This window comes from Solanum tuberosum, unplaced genomic scaffold (genome assembly GCF_000226075.1).
Source record: "Solanum tuberosum cultivar DM 1-3 516 R44 unplaced genomic scaffold, SolTub_3.0 scf00092, whole genome shotgun sequence".
Taxonomy (NCBI): Eukaryota; Viridiplantae; Streptophyta; class Magnoliopsida; order Solanales; family Solanaceae; genus Solanum; species Solanum tuberosum.
This window is the reverse complement of record NW_006239019.1, coordinates 1,150,906-1,175,417: the sequence shown is the minus strand read 5'-3', so window position 1 is coordinate 1,175,417 and position 24,512 is coordinate 1,150,906. Positions and strand designations below refer to the sequence as shown.

The following is a 24,512-nucleotide window of genomic DNA, read 5'->3' as shown; positions in this document are numbered from 1 at the left end:
TCACTGATTTCGCTGGAGTGTCGCTAGAGCAAAAGAGGTTGAGTTCAATAGCAATTAGAGGTGGTTTTGTACGTGGAGCTTCGCCGGAGAAGATGGAGTCGGGGCAGTGGTGTTAGGTATCTATTCTTGGGGTGTATGGTTGTTGGAACTAGAAAAGAATGAGAAAATGGGATTTATTTGGGTGGATCTTAAATTATTTGGGTGGGTTTTAATTATTCGGGTCGGATTATTTAATTGGAAATAAAAATTAAATAAATTTTTGATAGGTTGTTAAGATCGTGACACGTGTCCCTCCGTTAGTTCAAAGGGTATACATGCTCCAAAAATTAGACGGTAGGGGCATCAACGTTCTAAAAGTATAACGAGGGGTATTTAGATACCATTTACGAAAGTTCGGGGGTATATTTGTCCTTTTTCCCTTTAAAATAAAAACAATTTCGAATATAACCCGCCCCGCCCCAATAACTTAACCCGACCTAATATGTAACATTGACCCACCCAATTTTGTCTTTAAACAAGAAAACCCAATGGGCAATCCAAAGAGGTCTGCGAACTTGGAACCAATGCTTCGCCAAACTCTTGCTACATTTTTTACCATTTGTTTATATATTTTGAGGTGAAATATTGTTGCGTTAGTTAGTTAGGAGATTCGACTGAGTAATCCTCTCCACTGGCCTCAGGGTTCCCTTGATACTCCTCATCTATTTCGAGATTTTTGAGAACTCATCTTGCTAAGAGAAGTCTGGTACGATATGCAACACCATAATTTTGGGGTGTTGTACTTGTTTTTTGTCCAGATTAGTTAGTTTGTAATTTACATTTCATTTTAGGAGTGGTGTGCTGCTGCGTTGCTACTATATTATTAAGTTCAGATTTTTGGGCTAATCTGTGGCTTCATGTTGATGAAAATAGTTGATGCACCTTAGCTATTAAACAAATGTTGCCAATACAACTATATCGTGCACAAGTATTACCACAAAGAACTATATGAACTCATGTTTGCGAAGCAGAGGTTCCAAAGTTCGCAGACCTCTTTGGATTGCCCATTAGGTTTTATTGTTTGAAAGACAAATTGGGTGGGTAAATGTTACCTATTAGGCCGGGTTAAGTTATTGGGGCGGGGCGGGTCATATCCGAATTTGATTTATTTTAAATTGAATAGTTCATTTAATCTCAGTTGTCCACGTGTCCTTTGTTAGTGATAAGGGTATATTTAGCCCAAAAGTATAACGGGAGGGGTATATTTATCCCTAAAGTATAACTAAGGTTATATTTAAACTATTTCATATAGTAGAGGGGTATATTTGGCCCTTTGCCGTTGAAATAATGATATAATGTCTCACTAATTAATAATTTTATATCAAATTTGAAGTTAAATACACTTATATACATGTATTTTTGCTATTACATATATTCTCAAATAAAAATACAAAGGGAGAGAGGCAAGCGAGAGAGTCAGTGTATCTCAGATACATGCGAATCACACTAGACATATATATTTGGGGAACTAGATACATTCTGAAATTTAGATACATAGGAAAAGAGGTGAGCGAGAGAGGGAGAGAGGCAAGCAATGTAGAAGAGAAGTGACCGAGAAAGTTAGTGTATCCAAGCTACAATTACACCTATTTTTTACCTAATGTATACGAGTAGCTTATACATGTATCTGAAGATCAAAATCTGACACAAATAGTAATTTTGAAAACTTACGAGAATTATGTAATTAGACCTTAAAGTAGTAAAAATTGTATAGTTTGCATCAAATTTTATTAGTGATAGATACACTTTTACTTAGCGTGTATCTCCTAGTTTGTGTCCATCTTAATTATTACATTAGATAATTTTAATGTTTTTACTAGTATATAAGCAGAGAATAACCCAATTTATAAGAATATTATCATAGTTAATCTTGTAAATTTCCTTCTTTTCCCTTCAGTATATTCCTCAAAAAAATTATTTGAAATAAATTGAAGAGTAACATTTTGTGTTCAATTAAAATAAATTATATGTTTTCAACTGATGTTTACTACTTTCATTGATGCCGAATTAATTTGAATTTTTCTCGATTCCCAGTTTCATTAAAACACATATATAATAAAATTTAGTTTTATATCTTTTTATGTATATACTAGTAAACATGAATAATATAAGCTTTAATTCTTCATTATGAGAAAAACAAGAGGGATCGGTTCAAGTAGTAAATACCCTCCACCTCCAACGTAAAGCTAATCATACCTCACATTCCATCGTCAAATATAAATAGTAGCAGTAGAAAGGAACTGACCACTAAAACCTCGCAATAACTATTGGCAATCCAAAGCATGTCTATAACAAAAACACAAAGCTATTCAAACAGCTTAATCTGCAATCCAAGTCAAATAAAAAGCAAAAGAAGATGCAAAATGTTCAAGGAGTTCTGATGGAAGGACATGAGAATTCTACTTGACAGCAACAGCTAGTTCTTCAGCTCATGTATCGCAGCGAGGCTGTTTGTGTAAGGTATGAATCTTCTCTTCGGATTTAGCTGTCCTGGAGTGATAAAAGTCTCAACCTTCTGCCCACTCAGGTAATAAAGATATATCCTTTCAGTTGTGCAGATCACCACAATGTCATCACCACTGTTTATGCAGGGTAATACGCTGCACAACACAGTACCATTGTCAATAAAGGGATCTTCCTCCAGTGTTTGGCGAGACTTCTTGTGTCCAAGATTTATGCAGACACTGTGATTCAGACTCATGTCCATTCCTCCGTATATATCTAACATAAAAACATCCCCACAATCGTTGTAAACAGTTACATAGGATAGCTCATCCTTTACCTGAGTCAAGGCACCATATCTCCCAGGTGGAATAGGCACACGTAGAACTGCAGCGACCTCATTTTTCACATCAAATGCTAGCACACCATTTGATGTTGTACTCCAGTACGCCATCCCCTTCATATATAATCCCCCACCAACAAGAGTTGTATCTTCCAACTCAAGACACTCTGAAGAAGAGCGACTCCAGGAATTTGATTGAGACGAGTAAATCTCAAAGAACACAACTGGTTGATCAAGAAGAGGGACAGCAGCGACAAGGTGAAAATACGATTCAATATTACCCTGAGGATCAAACGCAAGAATGACAGCTGGATCAGATCCGTGATAATATTGATGAGGAGGGATACGTTCCCAATCTAGGGTCAGAGGATTGCAAACGTAATAACTCTCCAACCCCTGGCAAAGGAGCAACCCGCTGCTAGAACTGAGAACTTTAATCCTTTCAGGCAAGAAACCCAGGGAAGGATTGGGGATACCATTCGCAGAATGGTCCAGAGACAAGAAATTAGGATCAGATTGGAAATCCACATCCACAACTTGATAAAAGTAGCCTGAAAGTTTCTGGAATGAAGTGCTTTGCTGGTATGCTAATAACGGACAAACTATCCAATGTTTCCATTCATTGGACACTGCCCGAAACTTCATCAATGATTTACCAGGAAGGAAAGGCAATACATGTTTCATAGCAACATCTTTCATCTCCATGTCTTCTCTCCTAATGTAGTTTGCAGGTAATTTTGATACTTCATTCCATTCCTGCTTATAAGCAACAGCCTTGAAGTCGTCCTCTGGAACCTGCAATCCAAGACAAAAGAGGTATTGTAATCAGATGAAAGAGATATATACATATCAATTACAGCTCAAACTCATACTAGTTGGTGTCAGTCCCATGAAACATTTATTTCTACTCCTCTCTATTTAGGTTGGGCACTTTCAACAAGTTCACTTACAAAGGCTCATTTAAATAGTGTATTCATCAACATCTCTCAAAAAAATAAGGAAAACAATGGAAAGACAAACAAGAGAGTATCAGAAAGAGCAAGATCTAACGAAGCAGATTCTCAAAAAAATAGGTAGTATCAGAAAGTGCAAGATCTAAAGAAGCAGCTTCTCAAAAAAATAGGGGAGTTCAGATTGGCCATATAATTACGTTGTGAAAATAAAAAAAATGGTTTTGGAATAAGATGAGTTCAAATGAAGCAAAATGAATAGTAATTTTCATCCATCCAAGTAATTGTTGGTTGTGTAACCTTGGATATGTTTCACTATTGCAGACCTATCGATCAGAAGAAAAAACGACCATTCTTCTATAATAAAAAGGTTATCAGAAACAGCCTTTCTATCCAAAAAGGAAGGGGGGGGGGGGGTAAAGTCACATCCTACCTCCCCCAAACCCCACTTGTGGGATTCCACTGGGTATGTTGTTGTACCGAAATAAACAAGTTTCAGTATTGTTCTTCATAAAAAACGAATAAAAATACTCAAAACTAGGAGAGGAAGAAAACCATACCTTGTGAGTCCCACTGTCCTGTTGTTTAATAGCTGAAGAAAATTCCTCAGCATCAGCCATGATATTATTCTCAAACTCATCAGAGATAATAGTCATCATGTTGTCCTTCAACGATTCCATTTAATATTTTCTGCACCAAAAGCACGTTGTTAGTGACAAAGGAAAATTTAAAGAATAAAGTCCCTCAAAGCATACTTATGAACAATCAAAAGAAAGACAGCCTAATCCACTTTAACAAATTGTTTTAGTATGCGAGAAATTAGGATCTCATAGAAGGAGCAGATGAGGTACACTCTAGACTCTACTTCATATATCACTAATCATCAGGATCAAAAGAAGGAAAGACATTTCACTATACTTAAAACCATAGATATTGAAATGTAAATCTCCCAATCACCATTTAGCAGTTCATCTCCTTGGTAACTGTTGTTCAAAGAAATAAAAATATCAACAATCAAGAAATTTCACAATACTGAAAATCAAGAAACCATAGATTTAGAAAAGTAAATCTTCCATAAAGAAGGAATTTTGAAACAAAGAGTCAAAAGGCAATTAAATAAGTCATTCACACATAGTTCATATCATAAATCTGAGTAAAATCCTACAGTTCATATATATAATTCTTGGTCAATTGAAACGTGAAATATTTACCTACAACTAGTCCCACATAAGGATAATACAAGGAATCAAAACACATTCCAACAATTGAAACAGATGACGATCAAATGGAACAAATTAAGAATAAATCACTTTTCATGACATATATAGTGGATAATCGTAAAAAGAAATTTAGAGTTTTTAATAAATACTGGTAATGAAAAAACATTAGAAGAATTACAGAAAGAACTCACAATGCCCAGGGATGAGTTGACATGAACAAAGAAGAAGGGGGAAAAGCGGCTTGAAACCCTAGCGGAGACGAGAACCGTGTGTGGAGAGAGTTCAAGATTGCAAAAATTTAGCGAAGAGTTTAGTTTGTATAAAGAAAATATTGTTTGCTTCTTTGGCTATATATATAAGAAAACAAAGTTGATAAAAGGAATTAACATAATAATCAAGTCGAGCAGTTTGACTTGTACAAGAAAGAAACCAATATTTATTCTTCTTTCTTTACATATAAGTATTATATATTTTACACCATTAGATAACATAATAATCAAGTAAAAAAATAATTATAGGTGTAAATAAGTGAATTAAAATCCATAAATAAAATGATACTAAAACCACAATTATCACATTCCATATCAAGCATACTAACGTGAATTATTGACGATCGTAATTAAATCTCTCTATCTGTTAACCAATTAATCCGATCTTTAACTCTTTGCTAAATTTCTGCAATATTGAACTCTCTCCACTCTCCTCTTCACACACGGTTCTCGTCACCACTAGGGTTTCAAACCGCTTTTCCCCCTTCTTTGTTTACGACAACTCAACCCCCGGGCATTGTGAGTTCTTTCCTTAATTCTTCTAATGTTTTTTGATTACCAGTATTCATTAAAAACTCTAAAATTCTTTTTACGATTATCCATTATATATGTCATGAAAAGTGATTTATTCTTAATTTGTTCCATTTGATTGTCATCTGTTTCAATTGTTGGAAATTGTTTTGATTCCTTGTATTATGCTTATGTGGAACTAGTTGAATGTAAACATTTCATGTTTCAATTGACCAAAATTTATATATATGAACTGTCGGATTTTACTCAGATTTATGATATGATCTATGTGTGAACGACTTATTTAATTGTATTTTGACTCTTTTGTTTCAAAATTCATTCTTTATAGAAGATTTACTTTTCTAAATCTATGGTTTCTTGATTTTCAGTATTGTCAAATTTCTTGATTGTTGATATTTTTATTTCTTCGAACCACATTTACCAAGGAGATGAACTGCTAAATGGTGATTGGGAGATATACATTTCAAAATCTATGATTTTTAGTATAGTGAAATGTCTTTCCTTCTTTTGATATTGATGATTAGTGATCTATGAAGTAGAGTCTAGAGTGTACCTCATCAGCTCCTTCTATGAGATCCTAATTTCTGGCATACTAAAACACTTTGTTAGGAACTTCATTTACTCCTTGGCCAAGTGGATGATGAAGTACTAAATGGAGATCAAACTACACATAGAATGATGTCTGTACAAAATGAAGATCAAAAACCTACCATCTATATCAAAATCATCATCATCCCCTGAATTTTGATAAGCTTCATTTTCTTCATCAGTATCCTCTAAATCCTCGTCTTGTGCATCCTCTTCGACATCTTAACTATAATCCTGGATTTAATGATATAGTATAAATACAACATATACGCATATCAAAGTCCAATTCCACCACACGGTGAACCAGGATATACAAGAGTGTAACTTGGGTCAAAACTTAAGTTCAGAGCATATATGTGAAGACGTAACAACTTATACAAATTAATGTGAACAATAATATGCAGGTGAGGTTTATATAAATATTGGAAAGGGGTAATTGATGAGTTTTAGAAAGCACTATTCTTCATGCAAATAACCTCTGCTCCCAAAAAAAAACCTGCACAATTTCCAGGGACTCTTACATAGTTGGAAAGCAACAGGTTCATTAGATTTCAAAATCGGAAAGAAAAGAAAAAAAGGAGATATAAGCTTTCCTCCTTAATATTCTGGTACATATAGCTGTCTACTTGGTTTTTATCCACTATACACAAACACCTCATAGACAAGATGAGGCACAACGAGAAGGACAGGAACTAGATCAGGAATGTCAGTGGCTTACCTTTTCATCAAAATCATTATCATTATCATTATCAAAGATAGCTTTTCTTCTCATTCTTCCGTCATGGAAATCAACATGTTCTCTGAAACAACTACTCGATCCTGGGTGCTTCTCTGATCCAATAGTATCCTCTTTCTCAGAACTATCATCAGAGGTGTCCTTTGACTCCTTTGGATGAGTACGCTTCAACTGTACTGGTTCCAACTCATTCAAATCTTCAGAATCATTGTCTTCATCTGATCCATCACTGTTGGGTTCAAAGACAGACTGATCTCGCTCCGCAGGCACCAAATCATTAGTTTGATCAGCTTTAGCATGATTTGATGAGGATGGATTATGAATTTTCCCGAAACTTCTCATCTATTGAATATTTCGTGTTCTGAAGTGATTTAACTAAAGCCTCTCCGACATCATTGACCTTCCCTGAGATCAAGAGGATAATACTTGTCAGTGGGAAAATGTCTTGCCAAAAGTTGTGACCCAAAAAATAAAACAACATATAGCATGTTGGAAAAAGGTGATATCAACATCCAATATTTTTTATTTTTTTTGATGACAAGGGAAACCCGTAGCCGCTACCCTTTTGAGTGCGCACAGGGTAAAACCCCTGCTCCTATGCAATAGCTCACAAACCATCAACATCCAATAATTTCTTTATCCATTATTAAGAAAACAAGTCATAGCCCGTAATACTGAAAAATACAAATTAGCAGTGTTAAAAAAAAAACCAGTTGTAGATCCATGCATGACACAGGTGAGATTTTTAATTATTAGTCTATGCAAAAAAAATTGTGAAACCCGCAGCCGCTACCCTTTGGGTGCGCACAGGTTAAAACCCCCGCTCCGATGCAATAGCTCGCAAACCACATAGGAGAGGTAAACCGCACTAGGCAAGCCTGATGCGACGAGCTCGACCCAGAAGGCAAACCCCTTGCTTTCGCTGGCAAGGGGTTTCGAACTTGAGACCTCCAACATGGAAGTCCCAAGCTCAAACCACTGTGCCTAACATAATCCTATTCTTCTTTCATTTTTTTCACGCATTAGTTGATATTGGCATCCACCTAATGTAGTTTGACAAATGTATGGATCATTTTTCGTAATAACATGGTAGGGAGGTGACAATAACATAACTCAATTTTTCTTTTTAATTGGTCGGCTTAGTGAAAATGCACAAAATCCAACAAACTACTATCGATCATAAGGTTGTTTTAGAAACTAGTATCGATCATAAGATTAACAACGACCATTCGTGTCCCGACGGTGTCTAAGCAATTGGTAAAAAGATGTACTAAAATTTTACAACATATAGGAGTTCTCAACAACTTCTAACACCATCTAAGCAAATAGCACTCCTCCGAATGCAAAAGAGAGAGACTCAACGTGGAGGAAATGGATGAAACAAACACCAGTACAAGAGAAGATTTCATAATCAACATTTGGTCTTATTAAGTCGCTTGACCAATAATAAGTAGAGTTTAGCCAGAAATTATGATGAGTAACTGATAGGGATGGAAGGAATCCAGAGCAATCAAAGAAAAGCAACAACATTCAAGGCCTACTAATTGGTAATAGCAGCAAATTTTAAAGCTATAGCTGTTTAGGATAAGAACTTACCAATTCAAACAACAAAAGATAGCCTGAGGCATATCATTTATCTTGCTGAATTAAATAAGGGAATGTAAATTTCCCATAAGCCAAAAAAAATTGGAATTCGTAGGTTTATAAAAAACAGAGAGGAAATATTTACCTCTGCGACTCCCAACAGCAGCTGTTTCATCAACCTTAGAGAACTGGACAAAGTGATCATTTATGATTGTATACACAACATCCTTATCGTAAAGAAGATCGCCAAATCCAGACATGGGGGCATAAAACAGCTTTTCCTTGTCCCTTAGTCCCTTCTTCTTGGCAGCAGATGGTAGAGGGCATGGATCGGGTAATGCTGTTATACCAGCTAAAACTATAATCACCAACACCAGCAATATGTACCTGGTCATATTGTGAAGCAGCTTTAGAATATGGACAAGGGAGAAATAAACTGCTATATCAATAGCTGTAACACCATATTAAAATAACCAGATATAAATAAAATGACAAAGTCTTCACATGAATCATTACACAACTAGTGAGTTAGTATCCCAAAGGCTTCCATCTTTCGTGGTCTTATCTACTTTGTTATGAAAGGGAGATAACTTGTTCCCTTTCAATAGAACATCGAACAGTAGAATTCACAAACTCAGATTGTTGACAAGTAAAGAAAATATTATTCACAAGTGAAATAGCCAAGCACCAAGCCAATGTTGGATACTACAAAAGATTCTCTGTGCAAAATCTACAAAACATTGATAAGAGTCTCATTTTTCCTCCTCACATATGATAAGTTTACACCAAAAAGGCCAAAGGTCCACTCTATACCCAAAATTCCTAAAACAATAGCCAAAATTCTCTATATTAGCCACTAGATACATAATATGCATTTGAACGTTAAGCTTGATGATTTTCTCCAAGTATTTGAACCAGATCTGTGGTATTGTCACTCTTAAAATTCATCTATTTGTAGCCCGATAGAGCCAACCAACACTCCATAAGATATTAGGCATATTGCTATGTCATCTCTCAAGTCTCAGCAACTATATTACTTTCAATTGACCTTACAGGGTGCACGAACCTTTGCTTCTATGCCTATAAACAGCCAGTTCATAGCATAATCACAATTTTATTTAACATGAATTAGTACAAAAAGTTATTTTTTGAAACTGTAGTACTAAAAGTTATTTCCCAACCAAATACAAGAAAAGTACAAGAAACAAAGCATTCACATCACAGACCTTTGTTCATTTCTTCAAATTACATCCACGAAGATAACCATACAAAATGACATTTCTGTCACACTTGTTGTCCATGCACACTTTTTCAGGGGGAGTTAGATCTTCAAATCGATCTACAACAATGTAGGGGTGGGACATGCGCCAGGATAAAGGAGGAAACTTCATGACAGAGATAAACCGAGCAAGATTATGCACTTCACGTTTAGAGTACCTACTCATTAACAAAAAATTGTTTCAGAAATTAAATAGAAATATTACATTATATCAATGTAGCATGCTAAACATGTATTTTCAAATATGGAATCCAGGGACTTACTTCCCATGGATAAGACCAGACAAGTAAAATAATTTATCTCCATCATATATCTCAGTCCAAAATCTATGTTTTAACAGTTGCTTCGTCTTTTTAAGCTTCTTAACATCCTTGAACTGGTCGAGATGCGTAAGAACACCCATAACTTTAGGAAATCCATGATTTTGCAGTATATTAAGGAATTCAAAGGTCTCCCAGAGAATTTTAGAGCTAAGACTCGACCCGTCCTTCGTAGTGAGTAAGTTTCTACTCAGCAATTTAAATTTTCCTAAGCGTTAAGGTCACTAGATATAGCACCTTGAGTTTCAAGAAGAACTAAAGAGAGTTCATTCAAGTCATTCCTAAATTTTTCTTAAGTTTTGGTTCAACTTCAAACAACCATAACTTTTAGTACAGGATGAGTAAGGAGACCCATAAGATTTTAAATTAAAGCCCTTCGAGTCCTCTTTCCAACACCACCAAGTTTGCAAAATTCCCAGCTCTGAGTAACAAGTTAATGACTGATTTACTAACGACGCTCAAACCTGGCAGTATCTCCGCGATGGCTCCGCGTTACGGATCCAATACGGACCTTACTGCATGGTGAAAAATTATTCCGACTCCCATCTCGTTTTATTTATTTCTTAAAGGGTATTTTGGTCCTAAAAAGCCTTAGAATGTCATCTAAATTGCCCTAAACGTGTAGAAAATCAGTTTTCTTAAATCAAAGCCTCTCTCTCATCCACTCCAAAAATTCTAATGCTCAAGGACTTCAAGAAACGCTAAGGCTAGGGTTCATCTTTCAAGATTTTCCTTCAAGTCCTTCAAAAAGATGATTCTTTCAGGTATGTAAGCTTCCATAGTGTTGGATTTGTTCACTCACACGCCAATCATGTTATTTTTAGCGCAATTTCATTCTTAAAAGTTGAAAGATTAGAGTCCTTGATGAGTTCTTGATAGGTGTTGTTCTTAAAGTTCATCCTAAATCTTTTTGTGTTGGGGTTTTGGTGATTTCTTGAGATGAATGTGAGTCTTTAGAGGGCTGTATTGAGTAGATTAGAGTGTACTTATGTTGAGTAATCGAATTCAAGTGATTGGGGAAGAAACTGTTCGATTCAAAGCGAATTGGGGTTAGAAAATGAGGAAGAAAAAGTCGGACAAGGAACAGGTACCAGGTCCGCGACAGGTCCGCGTCACGGACCTGTTCCTTCGGTGTGAAAATTTTCGCTCAGCGTCCCAGAGAGGTTGCGGACTCCACGGTTTCAAAAATTATTTCAACCAAACATATTAATGCATCTCCGCGTCGTGGACTGGCTCCCCAGAACGTGTTTTTCAATCGTTACTCATATTTAACTATCTAAAAACATTCCTAAATATCCCAAGATCTTTCCTATCACAAATCAGAACCTTGAATACATAAATCAAATTCAAGGTAGAGTTGAGAGTCAAGTTTTGAGAGTTCTTTCAAATATTTTTGAGAAAGTCCCTTTGAGTCTTTGTGAGGAGTCTTCTACAATTTCTAATAACTTGTATCAAGACTCGAGCAAGTGAGTAAGAGAATGAGGAGAATGTGTTCATGAGTCTACTTTGTCATCATGAGACCTTTCATAGCATGAACCATAACTCTTGAATTCATAATTCACATTCAAGAGAGAGTTAAGAGTAGAGTTCAAGGAAGCCTTTGAGTTCAATTGTGAATCCTTTGAGATCCACCATCGATTTGTGTTAAGTTCTTGAGGAAGCAAGTATGAGAATGAGAAGAGTCGTTTACATAAGTTCCATGTTGTTATGTAGACTTTCAAGTCGAGTTGTTCATGCCCATAAATTCCACATGAACTCCATAAGTTAAGTATCCTTGAAAGGAGTAGTATCTTCAAGTTCTAAGTCTTGAGTATTGAGTTCCTAATCTTTTTCGAGATTATATTCCTAATAATGGGACTATTACATGTTACCCATGAAGTTCTTGAGTTGGGTTATACATGTCCATAATTTTGCATGAACCCTATAAGTCGAACAGTCTTGAGATGGGTAGTATCATTGAAGTTCTTGAGTTCCAACTATTTAGTTCTATCTATGGTCATTGAAAACCTTGCATTGAGTCGATCACGTCCATAAATCGGCATGAACCATATTTTAAGAAGTCTTTTACAAATGTTTTAACTTTGTTTTAAGACTTGAGCTTTGAAGTTGAGTAAAGAGTAAGAATAAAGTTCATTTTCTTTAAAATGATATATGGGAACTAAGTATTCCCAAGAGAAAATGTTTTCACATTTACTGAGATTTCCAAAAGAGTTTTGAGCAAGAAAGGGAACATCGATTCCAAGAGAGCTTTTAAGCTAAGTTTTTGAGTAATTATCTCAAACCAAAGAAGGAAGCTTTGTTTTTACAAACATATGAGCTAAGATATTTTGGGAGTAGTATTAAGTACCGATATGGGGACGAGTTTGAGTTCAGACAATTCACGTCTCCATAAGCCATGTAGCCATCATGGGTAGTAAAGGATCATACTTTTTAGATGACTCCTTAAGATGCTTTTAGCATAAGCTAGTGGATCCACTAAGTTAAGCGTTCTATATGACGGCAAAGTATAGGACAGTTCTAGCAGCGTGGGCAAGACGTTGTGTCACCACTTAGGCTCATAGTGGTGGTTGTCGGTTAGAGAAACTCCCACAGAAACTATATTACTTTATTATCTAAGTAAAGTTGAATTTGTTATTGCATTTTCTTAAACGAACTAAGTTGCATTTACTGTTTTATAAAGCTTTCCATATATTGCATGTGTATTGTTGCTTTTATTGAGTTGAGTACCCAGAGTCGAATATCATATCTTTGAGTTGAGTACCTAATCTCTGAGTTGAGTATCTTATCCTTGAATACTTCTGAGTTGAGTAAGTTTGAGTAGTTTTGAGTATCCTTGAGTATTTCTTGAGTTGAGTAAATTTGAAATGAGATAAGTATGTTTCGTTTTTATCAAGTTTCAAGCGTATGTTTATGTTTTAGAATTCCCCTTGCATGCTCGTACATTCCACATACTAAGCCATTTGGCCTGCATCTTTTCATAATGCAGACACAAGTGTTTAGGATTATCAACAGGAGATTCGTTATACATCCGGGAGTTCGAGTTCGCTATGGTGAGCCTCCTTGTTTCCGGAGGATTTCATTTACTTTTCAGTTTAGTCAGGATGTCATGGGTCTTGTCCCGACTTCCATCTTTATCAGTTAGAGGCTTCATAGATAGTCAGTATAATTGAGAAGTCTGTATTATTTATTTTACTAAATGTTTTAAAGATTTAAGTTGCGTATTTTATAGCGAGTTGAATAATTTATTTTATTCAGAGTTTTCTGTTGAGTTAAAGATTTCTATTTAAGTTTCATGAATTTTATTCAGTTTTTAAGCTTTGTAAGTTTGAGTTAGTCTTCCACTTATAGTCAGCCAGGATGGGAGTTAGTTTGGAGAACATCAATGGTTATCGAGTGCCGGCCACGTCAAGGGTGTAGGCTCGGGTCGTGACAATAATTAAACCAATCACAAGGTCTACCAACAAAAAAAATATCAGCTAAGAAACTTTCAAAGAGGAAATAAAGTTGGCAAAAATCACCAATCAGTAAATGCGAAAGGTACTGGAGGAAGAATATAACACCCTCTGTGTTACCTTGGTAACAAGATGGAAGCATACAACAAATGTCAATTTTAATATAACCAATTAAGTTTGTGTAAGGAATCTAACTGATACTCCCTCTGCCTCTGCTATTCTGTGAGAGATTTTGATCAAACACACCAATAAATAACTTAACAAGCATATTGAATTGATAGTGTCAGAAGATAACACTGAAAATAGTTGTTAAAAGTGATCAGGTATTACTGAGGGAATCATGGTATAGAGTTAATAAAGTATTACACTTTCTTCAACTACTAATATATATGCATGTCATGAGAAAAGGCAAGTCAAATAAAACGGGACAAAGAGGATCAATTTGAAAGACAGAGGAATCAAGAACTTACATTAATGATAATATCTGCATATAATTCAATCTCACCTAACTTGCTACGAATAAACCATCCTTAGAGTAGAGTAGTTGCTACATATTCAATGAGAAAACGCTAGAATAATCTTATGCTTATCCTAAAGAGTCTTTTTTCTCTTAAGAAAGAAAAGCGCACCATTTCAAAGACATAGCTACCGTCAATGAGAAGCAATGCCAAATCCGCAAACTTTGCCGCATCAATCATCCCATTGATATCATTCGGACACTCCACAAACTGCAAACGTCTCTGCTTACCTACAATGTCACAAATGAATTAACAATAATTTTCCAATACCAAAGAACCAAGTAAAACGCAATAGAATATAGTTATGTCAATACTGCATATATAGCTACTCTTATAATTGATTAAGTTGACACCTTACTTTGGGACATCAAGAGGAAAAAAAATGTCTTCTAGATATTATCAATATTGTCAGAGGCAAAATGCATAGAAAAGCTATTTTATGGGATATATTAACAACGCTCAACTAAATACAAACTAAGAGAAAAAAGATGCAAAATTGATGGAAATAAAACACTGCATATTAAGTTAATATATTGGTGGATAAAGACCATGGTAGTTCAAGTTCCACTCTATTTCTAGTTAAGTTTTTAAGTTCACAATGCAATTGTAAGAAGTAACTAACTCTCTTGTAAAAATATTTTAATTTCCTATTCCTAGGGAGTAGTGACTAGAATATTTCCATCAGCCGAGTTTCCTTAACACTTCACACTAAATTGATCCAGCCACCTTAATGATTTATAGTCAACCTATAGGCAAAACTCAAGAGTTTCATAATTAACATAGGTTTTGTGTTGAATCACCAATTAAGAGCTTCCACCGAAACAGCAATTTAGCAAGGCACAACATTCATCCTACAAAGTGCCTTGCCTACCGGGTTTAAGTGCACATTTGACAAGACCAGTTACTAACATATTGCAATAAAGCAGAAAAGCATATCCTCGATCACATAGCAAAAAATCGAAAAGAGAAAAAAAGTATAGCTATAAAATACAATTTTAAGTTAATATACATATCAGAGTCAGTAACAGCATCACAACCACAGCAGATTAATCGAACGCGAAACCAAGCACTCACTGTATACCATGTCCCAACTGATTTTGGAGGCATGTCTTGCTTGTGGAGAACTAAATATAATGTCAAACCCAGTAAAAACCAGCCAACTGAAGTTATTCTGAATGCGGAGTGTATTAAGTTGAAAGAAACCCAAATGAAAGTAGAATAACCTCCTACACAAAAAACATCTTTATACAAGAAAATTAGCTTTTCTCTTTTATTTCATTCATTAAACTTGAAATGTTATATGGGCTAAGGGGAACTATTAGGAAAATTTAATTAAGGTCTTCTCTAAAGTACGGAATCCATCTCGAAAGCCTACCATTGTAATTGAAATGAGGAATAGGAAAAGGATAAGGAACAAGAAAATGGATATACTGTAAGATGTTAAATGAATAATTTCCACAACCACCCAACACATCCAGCATATTTGATATCCTCTCTACCTCCTTTTTGAAGGAGATAAAAATCACAATCAAGACGAAACATGAGATAAACAGAAACCATCAAAGATAATATCTCAGATGTGATCAGGTGAATCCATACTTTCTTTCTAATACTTCCAATTATTCATTTATGGACTAAGCTAACCGGAAAAAGGAACAAGGTGGGAAGCCAATCCATACCTGATACTACAGTGATGGGACCTCAAACTTCAGGTAAATTTTGCTTTGTATAGTGCTTCACGAGAGACTTAATTAACAGTGACTTCCCAACCTATAATAGCATAATAATAGTGCTTCACGAGAGACTTAATTAACAGTGACTTCCCAACCTATAATAGCATAATACATAAGAAGATCAAATCTAAAACCCAATGAATGACATCTAACCAAAAACAACCATGTGAAATCAACCTTGGGAGGTCCCTGCACTACAATAACATATGGAGCTGGTTCACCAGTGGACCTATCAACTGTTGGGACATGAAGCCTCTTCTGCTCCTTCTCTGTTGCTCGTGCTTGCAATTTCTTTGCTTTCACCGTGGAATTAAATGCAAATGCCTACAAATTTACATTATAAGTCTCAAGAAATTACTATTCAAGATATCTTGGACTTGTGCCCAAATTATTATTTTATTGATGAAGTAATCAAGAAGATGCAAAGAGTACAAAAGTAGATATGCTTTCTCCATTACATGATAAATGGTAAGACCCTGGAGCCAGTGAGGAGACTTAGGTCTAGAGTTAAAAGAACTACCAACATCTATTCATCTATGACTGGGTAGACCAATCATATATGACTGGCTAGACCAACAAAATAGACTGAAACAAACATTTACCCAGATTATTAATAAAAATTAGTCAAGAATAGAGTAAAACAGTAGATACCCTTCGGGGTGGCGCTTGGGACTTTCATGTTGGAGGTCTCAGGTTAGAAACCCCTTGCCAGCAAAAGCAAGGGGTTTGCCTTCTGGGTCGAGCTCGTCGCACCAGGCTTGGCTAGTGCGGTTTACCTCTCCTATGTGGTTTGCGAGGTATTGAATAGGAGAGGGGGTTTTACCCTATGCGCACCCAAACGGTAGCGGCTGTGGTTTCCCTTGTCATAAAAAAAAAAAAAACAGTAGACGAACCCAGGTACATAAAGAACAAAAAAGAACTACAAGAAAAAATACTATTCAAGAAACCTTAGTATTATGTTGTTTATTGTTTTCGTCGGAAGCAACCTTTTTTTTCTTGTCGGACTTGGATTTTTTCTTGGCCGTAGGACCAGACTGACGTGACATGTGAGATTTGTGCGACTGTTCTCCGTCGATAGCCATGGCAGAGAGAGAAAAGTCTATGAATCAATTTGGCGTTCTGGGATTCCAACTGCAACCCTGAAAAGACTAAGAGCATCGTCGGCGGTGGCGAAGAAGAAGAAGAATGGGAGGGAAAAATACTGAAAAGGGTTTAAAGAAGACACTGTTAACATATGGAGAGTATTTACTAAGGTTATTCGGTTATATTATATACTCCTTAGTGTGACTTGTAAGTTCGTAACTTAAATTATACGAATCTTATTATATAACTATCTCTATCATTTTTTGGAGAGTGTCTAGATTGAATTATTGTAAGTTATTTTTTCTTTTTTTAATCTTTTTTTTTTAATTTAGTAAGTGTTTGTAATTATAAAAAAGTGTTTAAAAAAAAATTAGGCAGAGAAAGTTTTGAAAATATCAAAAGCTAGGCGTGCCCAATTATGGTGCTTATAAATTACTTTTAAAAAGTCAATTCAAACCCCCTAAATTAATTTTCCATAGAGTTTGAGATAATGATATAATGTCTCACTAATTAATAATTTTATATCAAATTTGAAATTAAACACTCTTATATACATGTATTTTTGCTATTAGATACACTCTAAAATAAAAATACTTAGAGAGAGAGGCAAGCGAGAGATAGAGAGAAGGGAGGCAAGCGAGAGAGTCAGTGTATCTCATCACACTAACTCTCTGAAATTTGGGGAACTAGATACATTCTGAAATTTAGATACATAGGAAAAGAGGTGAGGGAGAGAGGGCGAGAGGCAAGCGATGTAGGAGAGAGATGAGCGAGAAAGTTAGTGTATCCAAGATAATATTACACCTATTTTTAACCTAATGTATCCGAGTATATTATACATGTATCTGAAGATCGAAATCTGACACAAATAGTAGTTTTGAAAACTTACGAGAATTATGTAATTAGACCTTAAAGTAGTAAAAATTGTGTAGTTTGCATCAAATTTTATTAGTGATAGATACACTTTTACTTAGCGTGTATCTCCTAGTTTGTGTCCATCTTAATTATTACATTAGATAATTTTAATTTTTTACCAGTATATAAGTGAAACGACCCCAAAAATGTCCGAAAATGTGCTTCGAAAACACCTAAAATTGTAATTTCCATATATCTCAAAATCCGTGCATCATTTCGGAAATTCGACTTCATATTCTTATTCAGGGGGTCAAATTGAGTGGGAAATGAGTCTAACCCGAATTTTAGAACAACCGTATCAAAACTTGAAAATCGCAAAAAATGCGATTTTGAGGGTCAACTTTAAAGGGGCATATCTCTCAGCACACAAGGAACTGGAAGGAGCTCAAACTATCAAAATTAAAGCTCTGTGAGTTAGCTTTCCAACGCAATTTGTTTCGCCTCATTCCGAGTTAGGATGAAGGAGTTATGACCATTTTCGTAAAACCTGTCCGGCAGAAAATGCAAATTCCAGTAGCCGAAAACACTGTTCACCCGCCTCAATTTTTTTTCTAAGTGTTGGGACGTTTTTATAAAAAGGGGACATATCCATACTTAGTCATTTAACTTCAAAACATCCAAAAACTCTCTCTAAACCCTCTCCAAAAATTCCACCAAGATCATCAACCAAATTCAAGGATCCCAAGCTTTAATTCCGGATTCAAGATTCAATCTCAAGCAATTCTCCATTCCAATCTTCATCAAGAATTCTCCAAAGTTGAGGTATGTGGGTTGATTGTGGAAACCTTCCTTTCCACAAGTCCAACCATTTATCCTCTATTTTACTTCAAGTTTATGGGTCCTTATGATCATTTATGAACTCTTGAATTATGGAATTATTACTACACATCCTATTATGGTCTATTTTTGTATATTATCATGAAATGGAATGATTATATGATGTTTATGGTTTTCATGCCTCAATGATCAAATTATGAAGGTTGTTATATATGTATATATATATGTATGTTGTTGGTGGGCTGTTTTATATGGATTTTGAAATTGGTTGGACTTAGTACTCTTGAAGTACATGATTTCATTTACATGAACAATAGCCCACCTTGTGTTTGACAAAATGCCCATTTATAGAATTCTTAGGAAATGGAAGGTCCAATGTACGTCTTATGAATCGAATGGTTATATAATTATTGAAATGATGATGAAATGGACACATGTATATGATTTTCTCTATATACGTGTTGTGAGTCGACCAAGCCTAGTACGGTGGGTAGTAGGCCCGTATAACCGTATCGAGGGGTTGGTACCTTGGTTGCCTAGTACGGGGGGTAGTAGGCCCGTATAACCGTATCGAGGGGTTGGTACCTTGGTTGCCTAGTACGGGGGGTAGTAGGCCCGTATAACCGTATCGAGGGGTTGGTACCTTGGTTGCCTAGTACGGGGGGTAGTAGGCCCGTATAACCGTATCGAGGGGTTGGTACCTTGGTTGCCTAGTACGGGGGGTAGTAGGCCCGTATAACCGTATCGAGGGGTTGGTACCTTGGTTGCCTAGTACGGGGGGTAGTAGGCCCGTATAACCGTATCGAGGGGTTGGTACCTTGGTTGCCTAGTACGGGGGGTAGTAGGCCCGTATAACCGTATCGAGGGGTTGGTACCTTGGTTGCCTAGTACGGGGGGTAGTAGGCCCGTATAACCGTATCGAGGGGTTGGTACCTTGGTTGCCTAGTACGGGGGGTAGTAGGCCCGTATAACCGTATCGAGGGGTTGGTACCTTGGTTGCCTAGTACGGGGGGTAGTAGGCCCGTATAACCGTATCGAGGGGTTGGTACCTTGGTTGCCTAGTACGGGGGGTAGTAGGCCCGTATAACCATATCGAGGGGTTTGTACCTTGGTCCCTAGCTCGGGGGGTGGTAGGCCCGGGTAACCACATTGAGGGGTTTGTACCTCTTTCGCCTCTCCAAGGGGGTTGTAGGCCTTGGAAATACTATATTGATGGTCACTCACCACACTTGTGCTACGTCCCACTAAATATGATTTTTATGTAAGCATCATTATACATATCATTTCTTTAATATGCTATCTATCGGGTATGATTATGCATTTTTCCTATGATGTCCATCTATTGTAGCATTGCATTGCATCCCATATACTTAGTACATTCAAACGTACTAACGCATACTCTATGCCTACATGATGTCACCATGTAGGGACCGGAGCACCGCTTGACCATCCTCCTCCGCGTGGCTAATACGATTTCCTATCAAGGTTATTGGTGAGTCCTCCATTCCGGGGACGTTGCTCATGATCTTTTGCTATGTATAAGAGTTTTTCTTTTTAGTTATGTTTTGTCTATGAGGGTGAGCCCGGTAGTTTGTCTTGGCCCCCGCTAAGTACTCATGTTTAGAGGTGGTGTTGGACAAGTTGTGTATTATGCTTGAGCTTGACTCATCTATGGTATTTTTGTATCATTCTTATTTTTTTGTTTCTCTTGTTCCCTTAGTCCCGATTTCCCCCTTCATTATGCTTATCGCTTATGGTCATTTTTTTTGCTTCCGCGACCAAGGATGTGTAATGATACGCTATGAGGCTTGTTTGGGGTTCCTTTGGGTTCCCTATTCGCCGGTCACGTCTAGGCCCTAGGCTTGGGTCGTGACAATAAGTAGAGAAAACCCAATTTATACGAATATTATCATAGTTAATCTTCTAAATTTTCTTCTTTTCCCTTTGATATTTTCCTCAAAACAATTATTAGAAATATTTTGAAGAATAACATTTTGTGTTCGATTAAAATAAATTATATGTTTTCATCAGATGTCTACTACCTTCTTTGATGCCGAATTGAATTGAATTTTTCCCGATTCCCAGTTTCAATAAAACACATATCATAAAATTTAGTTTTATAACTTTTTATTTATATACTAGTAAACGTGAATAATATAAGCTTTAATTCTTCATTATGAGAAAAACAAGAGGGATCGGTTCAAGTAGTAAATACCCTCCACCTCCAACGTAAAGCTAATCATACGTCACATTCCATCGTCAAATATAAACAGTAGCAGTAGAAAGGAACTGACAACTAAAACCTCGCAATAACTATTGGCAATCCAAAACATGTCTATAATAAAAACACAAAGCAATTCAAACAGCTTAATCTGCAATCCAAGTCAAATAACAAACAAAAGAAGATGCAAAATGTTCAAGGAGTTCTGATGGAAGGACATGAGAATTCTACTTGACAGCAACAGCTAGTTCTTCAGCTCATGTATCGCAGCGAGGCTGTTTGTGTAAGGTATGAATCTTCTCTTCGGATTTAGTTGTCCTGGAGTCATAAAAGTCTCAACCTTCTGCCCACTCAGGTAATAAAGATATATCCTTTCAGTTGTGCAGATCACCACAATGTCATCACCACTGTTTATGCAGGGTAATACGCTGCACAACACAGTACCATTGTCAATAAAGGGATCTTCCTCCAGTGTTTGGCGAGACTTCTTGTGTCCAAGATTTATGCAGACACTGTGATTCAGACTCATGTCCATTCCTCCGTATATATCTAACATAAAAACATCCCCACAATCGTTGTAAACAGTTACATAGGATAGCTCATCCTTTACCTGAGTCAAGGCACCATATCTCCCAGGTGGAATAGGCACACGTAGAACTGCACCAACCTCATTTTTCACATCAAATGCTAGCACACCATTTGATGTTGTACTCCAGTACGCCATCCCCTTCATATATAATCCCCCACCAACAAGAGTTGTATCTTCCAACTCAAGACACTCTGAAGAAGAGCGACTCCAGGAATTTGATTGAGACGAGTAAATCTCAAAGAACACAACTGGTTGATCAAGAAGAGGGACAGCAGCGACAAGGTGAAAATACGATTCAATATTACCCTGAGGATCAAACGCAAGAATGACAGCTGGATCAGATCCGTGATAATATTGATGAGGAGGGATACGTTCCCAATCTAGGGTCAGAGGATTGCAAACGTAATAACTCTCCAACCCCTGGCAAAGGAGCAACCCGCTGCTAGAACTGAGAACTTTAATCCTTTCAGGCAAGAAACCCAGGGAAGGATTGGGGATACCATTCGCAGAATGGTCCAGAGACAAGAAATTAGGATCAGATTGGAAATCCACATCCACAACTTGATAAAAGTAGCCTGAAAGTTTCTGGAATGAAGTGCTTTGCTGGTATGCTAATAACGGACAAACTATCCAATGATTCCATTCATTGGACACTGCCCGAAACTTCATCAATGATTTCCCAGGAAGGAAAGGCAATACATGTTTCATAGCAACATCTTTGATCTTCATGTCTTCTCTCCTAATGTAGTGTGCAGGTAATTTTGATACTTCATTCCATTCCTGCTTATAAGCAACAGCCTTGAAGTCGTCCTCTGGAACCTGCATTCCAAGACAAAAGAGGTATTGTAATCAGATGAAAGAGATATATACATATCAATTACAGCTCAAACTCATACTAGTTGGTGTCAGTCCCATGAAACATTTATTTCTACTCCTCTCTATTTAGGTTGGGCACTTTCAACAAGTTCACTTACAAAGGCTCATTTAAATAGTGTATTCATCAACATCTCTCAAAAAAATAAGGAAAACAATGGAAAGACAAACAAGAGAGTATCAGAAAGAGCAAGATCTAACGAAGCAGATTCTCAAAAAAATAGGGGAGTTTAAATTGCCCATATAACTACATTGTGAAAATAAAAAAAATGGATTTGGAATAAGATGAGTTCAAATGAAGCAAAATGAATAGTAATTTTCATCCATCCAAGTAATTGTTGGTTGTGTTACCTTAGATATGTTTGACTATTGCAGAACTATCGATCAGAAGAAAAAAGACCATTCTTCTATAATAAAAAGGTTATCGGAAACAGCCTCTCTATCCAAAAAGGTGGGGGGGGGGGGGGGGGTAAAGGTCACATCCTACCTTCCCCAGACCCCACTTGTGGGATTCCACTGGGTATGTTGTTGTACCGAAATAAATAAGTTTCAGTATTGTTCTTCATAAAAAACGAATAAAAATACTCAAAAATAGGAGAGGAAGAAAACCATACCATGTGAGTCCCACTGTCCTGTTGTTTAATAGCTGGAGAAAATTCCTCAGCATCAGCCATGATATTATTCTCAAACTCATCAGAGCTAATAGTCATCATGTTGTCCTTCAACGATTCCATCTAATTATTTCTGCTCAAAAAGCACGCTGTTAGTGACAACGGAAAATTTAAAGCATAAAGTCCCTCAAAGTATACTTATGAACAATCAAAAGAAAGACAGCCTAATCCACTTTAACAAAGTGTTTTAGTATGCGAGAAATTAGGATCTCATAGAAGGAGCAGATGAGGTACACTCTAGACTCTACTTCATAGATCACTAATCATCAGTATCAAAAGAAGGAAAGACATTTCACTATACTTAAAATCATAGATTTTGAAATGTAAATCTCCCAATCACCATTTAGCAGTTCATCTCCTTGGTAACTGTGCTTCGAAGAAATCAAAATATCAACAATCAAGAAATTTCACAATACTGAAAATCAAGAAACCATAGATTTAGAAAAGTAAATCTTCCATAAAGAAGGAATTTTGAAACAAAGAGTCAAAAGGCAATTAAATAAGTCATTCACACATAGTTCATATCATAAATCTGAGTAAAATCCTACAGTTCATATATATAATTCTTGGTCAATTGAAACGTGAAATATTTACCTACAACTAGTCCCACATAAGGATAATACAAGGAATCAAAACACATTCCAACAATTGAAACAGATGACGATCAAATGGAACAAATTAAGAATAAATCACTTTTCATGACATATATAGTGGATAATCGTAAAAAGAATTTTAGAGTTTTTAATAAATACTGGTAATGAAAAAACATTAGAAGAATTACAGAAAGAACTCACAATGCCCAGGGATGAGTTGACATGAACAAAGAAGAAGGGGGAAAAGCGGCTTGAAACCCTAGCGGAGACGTTGAGTTGCCGTGAACAAAGAAGAAGGGGGAAAAATGGCTTGAAACCCTAGCGGTGACGAGAACCGTTTGTGGAGAGAGTTCAAGATTGCAGAAATTTAGCAAAGAGTTTAGTTTGTATAAAGGAAATATTGTTTGCTTCTTTGGCTATATATGTATAAGAAAACAAAGTTGATAATAGGAATTAACATAATAATCAATTCGAGCAGTTTGACTTGTATAAGAAAGAAACCAATATTTATTCTTCTTTCTTTACATATAAGTATTATAAATTTTACACCATTAAATAACATAATAATCAAGTAAAAATATAATTATAGGTGTAAATAAGTGAATTAACATCCATAAATAAAATGATACTAAAACCGCAATTACCACGTTCCATATCAAGCATACTAACGTGAATTATTGATGATCGTAATTAAATCTCTCTATCTTTTAACCAATCAATCCGATCTTTTAAGTTAAAGCTTTATATTATCAATTAGTGGATCTTAAATCCTATTTACTCACTTGA

At 36.1% G+C, this 24,512-nt stretch overlaps 2 protein-coding genes and 1 pseudogene across 2 annotated transcripts; all 3 read right to left on the bottom strand.

The window, feature by feature from the left end:
- Positions 1–2,213: 2,213 nt before the first annotated feature.
- LOC102593798 (uncharacterized) lies at positions 2,214–5,294 on the bottom strand. Its single transcript, XM_006347720.2, has 3 exons — positions 5,186–5,294; positions 4,335–4,464; positions 2,214–3,619 (listed from the first exon to the last, which is right to left on the bottom strand). Exons 2-3 carry the CDS (start codon positions 4,452–4,454, stop codon positions 2,456–2,458), a joined length of 1,284 nt encoding a protein of 427 aa, XP_006347782.1. The 5' UTR covers positions 4,455–4,464; positions 5,186–5,294; the 3' UTR covers positions 2,214–2,455.
- Positions 5,295–6,504: 1,210 nt separating this feature from the next.
- On the bottom strand, positions 6,505–17,243 carry LOC102594330 (ribosome biogenesis protein BMS1 homolog; annotated as a pseudogene).
- Positions 17,244–21,009: 3,766 nt separating this feature from the next.
- Positions 21,010–23,938, bottom strand: LOC102594549 (uncharacterized). Its single transcript, XM_015308923.1, has 3 exons — positions 23,928–23,938; positions 23,077–23,206; positions 21,010–22,408 (listed from the first exon to the last, which is right to left on the bottom strand). Exons 2-3 carry the CDS (start codon positions 23,194–23,196, stop codon positions 21,245–21,247), a joined length of 1,284 nt encoding a protein of 427 aa, XP_015164409.1. The 5' UTR covers positions 23,197–23,206; positions 23,928–23,938; the 3' UTR covers positions 21,010–21,244.
- Between the last annotated feature and the right edge of the window lie 574 nt (positions 23,939–24,512).

What these genes read in the sequence shown, in the direction of transcription:
- LOC102593798 (XM_006347720.2), bottom strand. Translation starts at nt 4,454, where the DNA reads ATGGAATCGTTGAAGGACAACATGATGACTATTATCTCTGATGAGTTT. An exon ending in AGGACAGTGGGACTCACAAG is followed by an intron (nt 3,620 to 4,334) that starts GTATGGTTTTCT and finishes CTTGGATTGCAG; the next exon opens with GTTCCAGAGGACGACTTCAA.
- LOC102594549 (XM_015308923.1), bottom strand. Translation starts at nt 23,196, where the DNA reads ATGGAATCGTTGAAGGACAACATGATGACTATTAGCTCTGATGAGTTT. An exon ending in AGGACAGTGGGACTCACATG is followed by an intron (nt 22,409 to 23,076) that starts GTATGGTTTTCT and finishes CTTGGAATGCAG; the next exon opens with GTTCCAGAGGACGACTTCAA.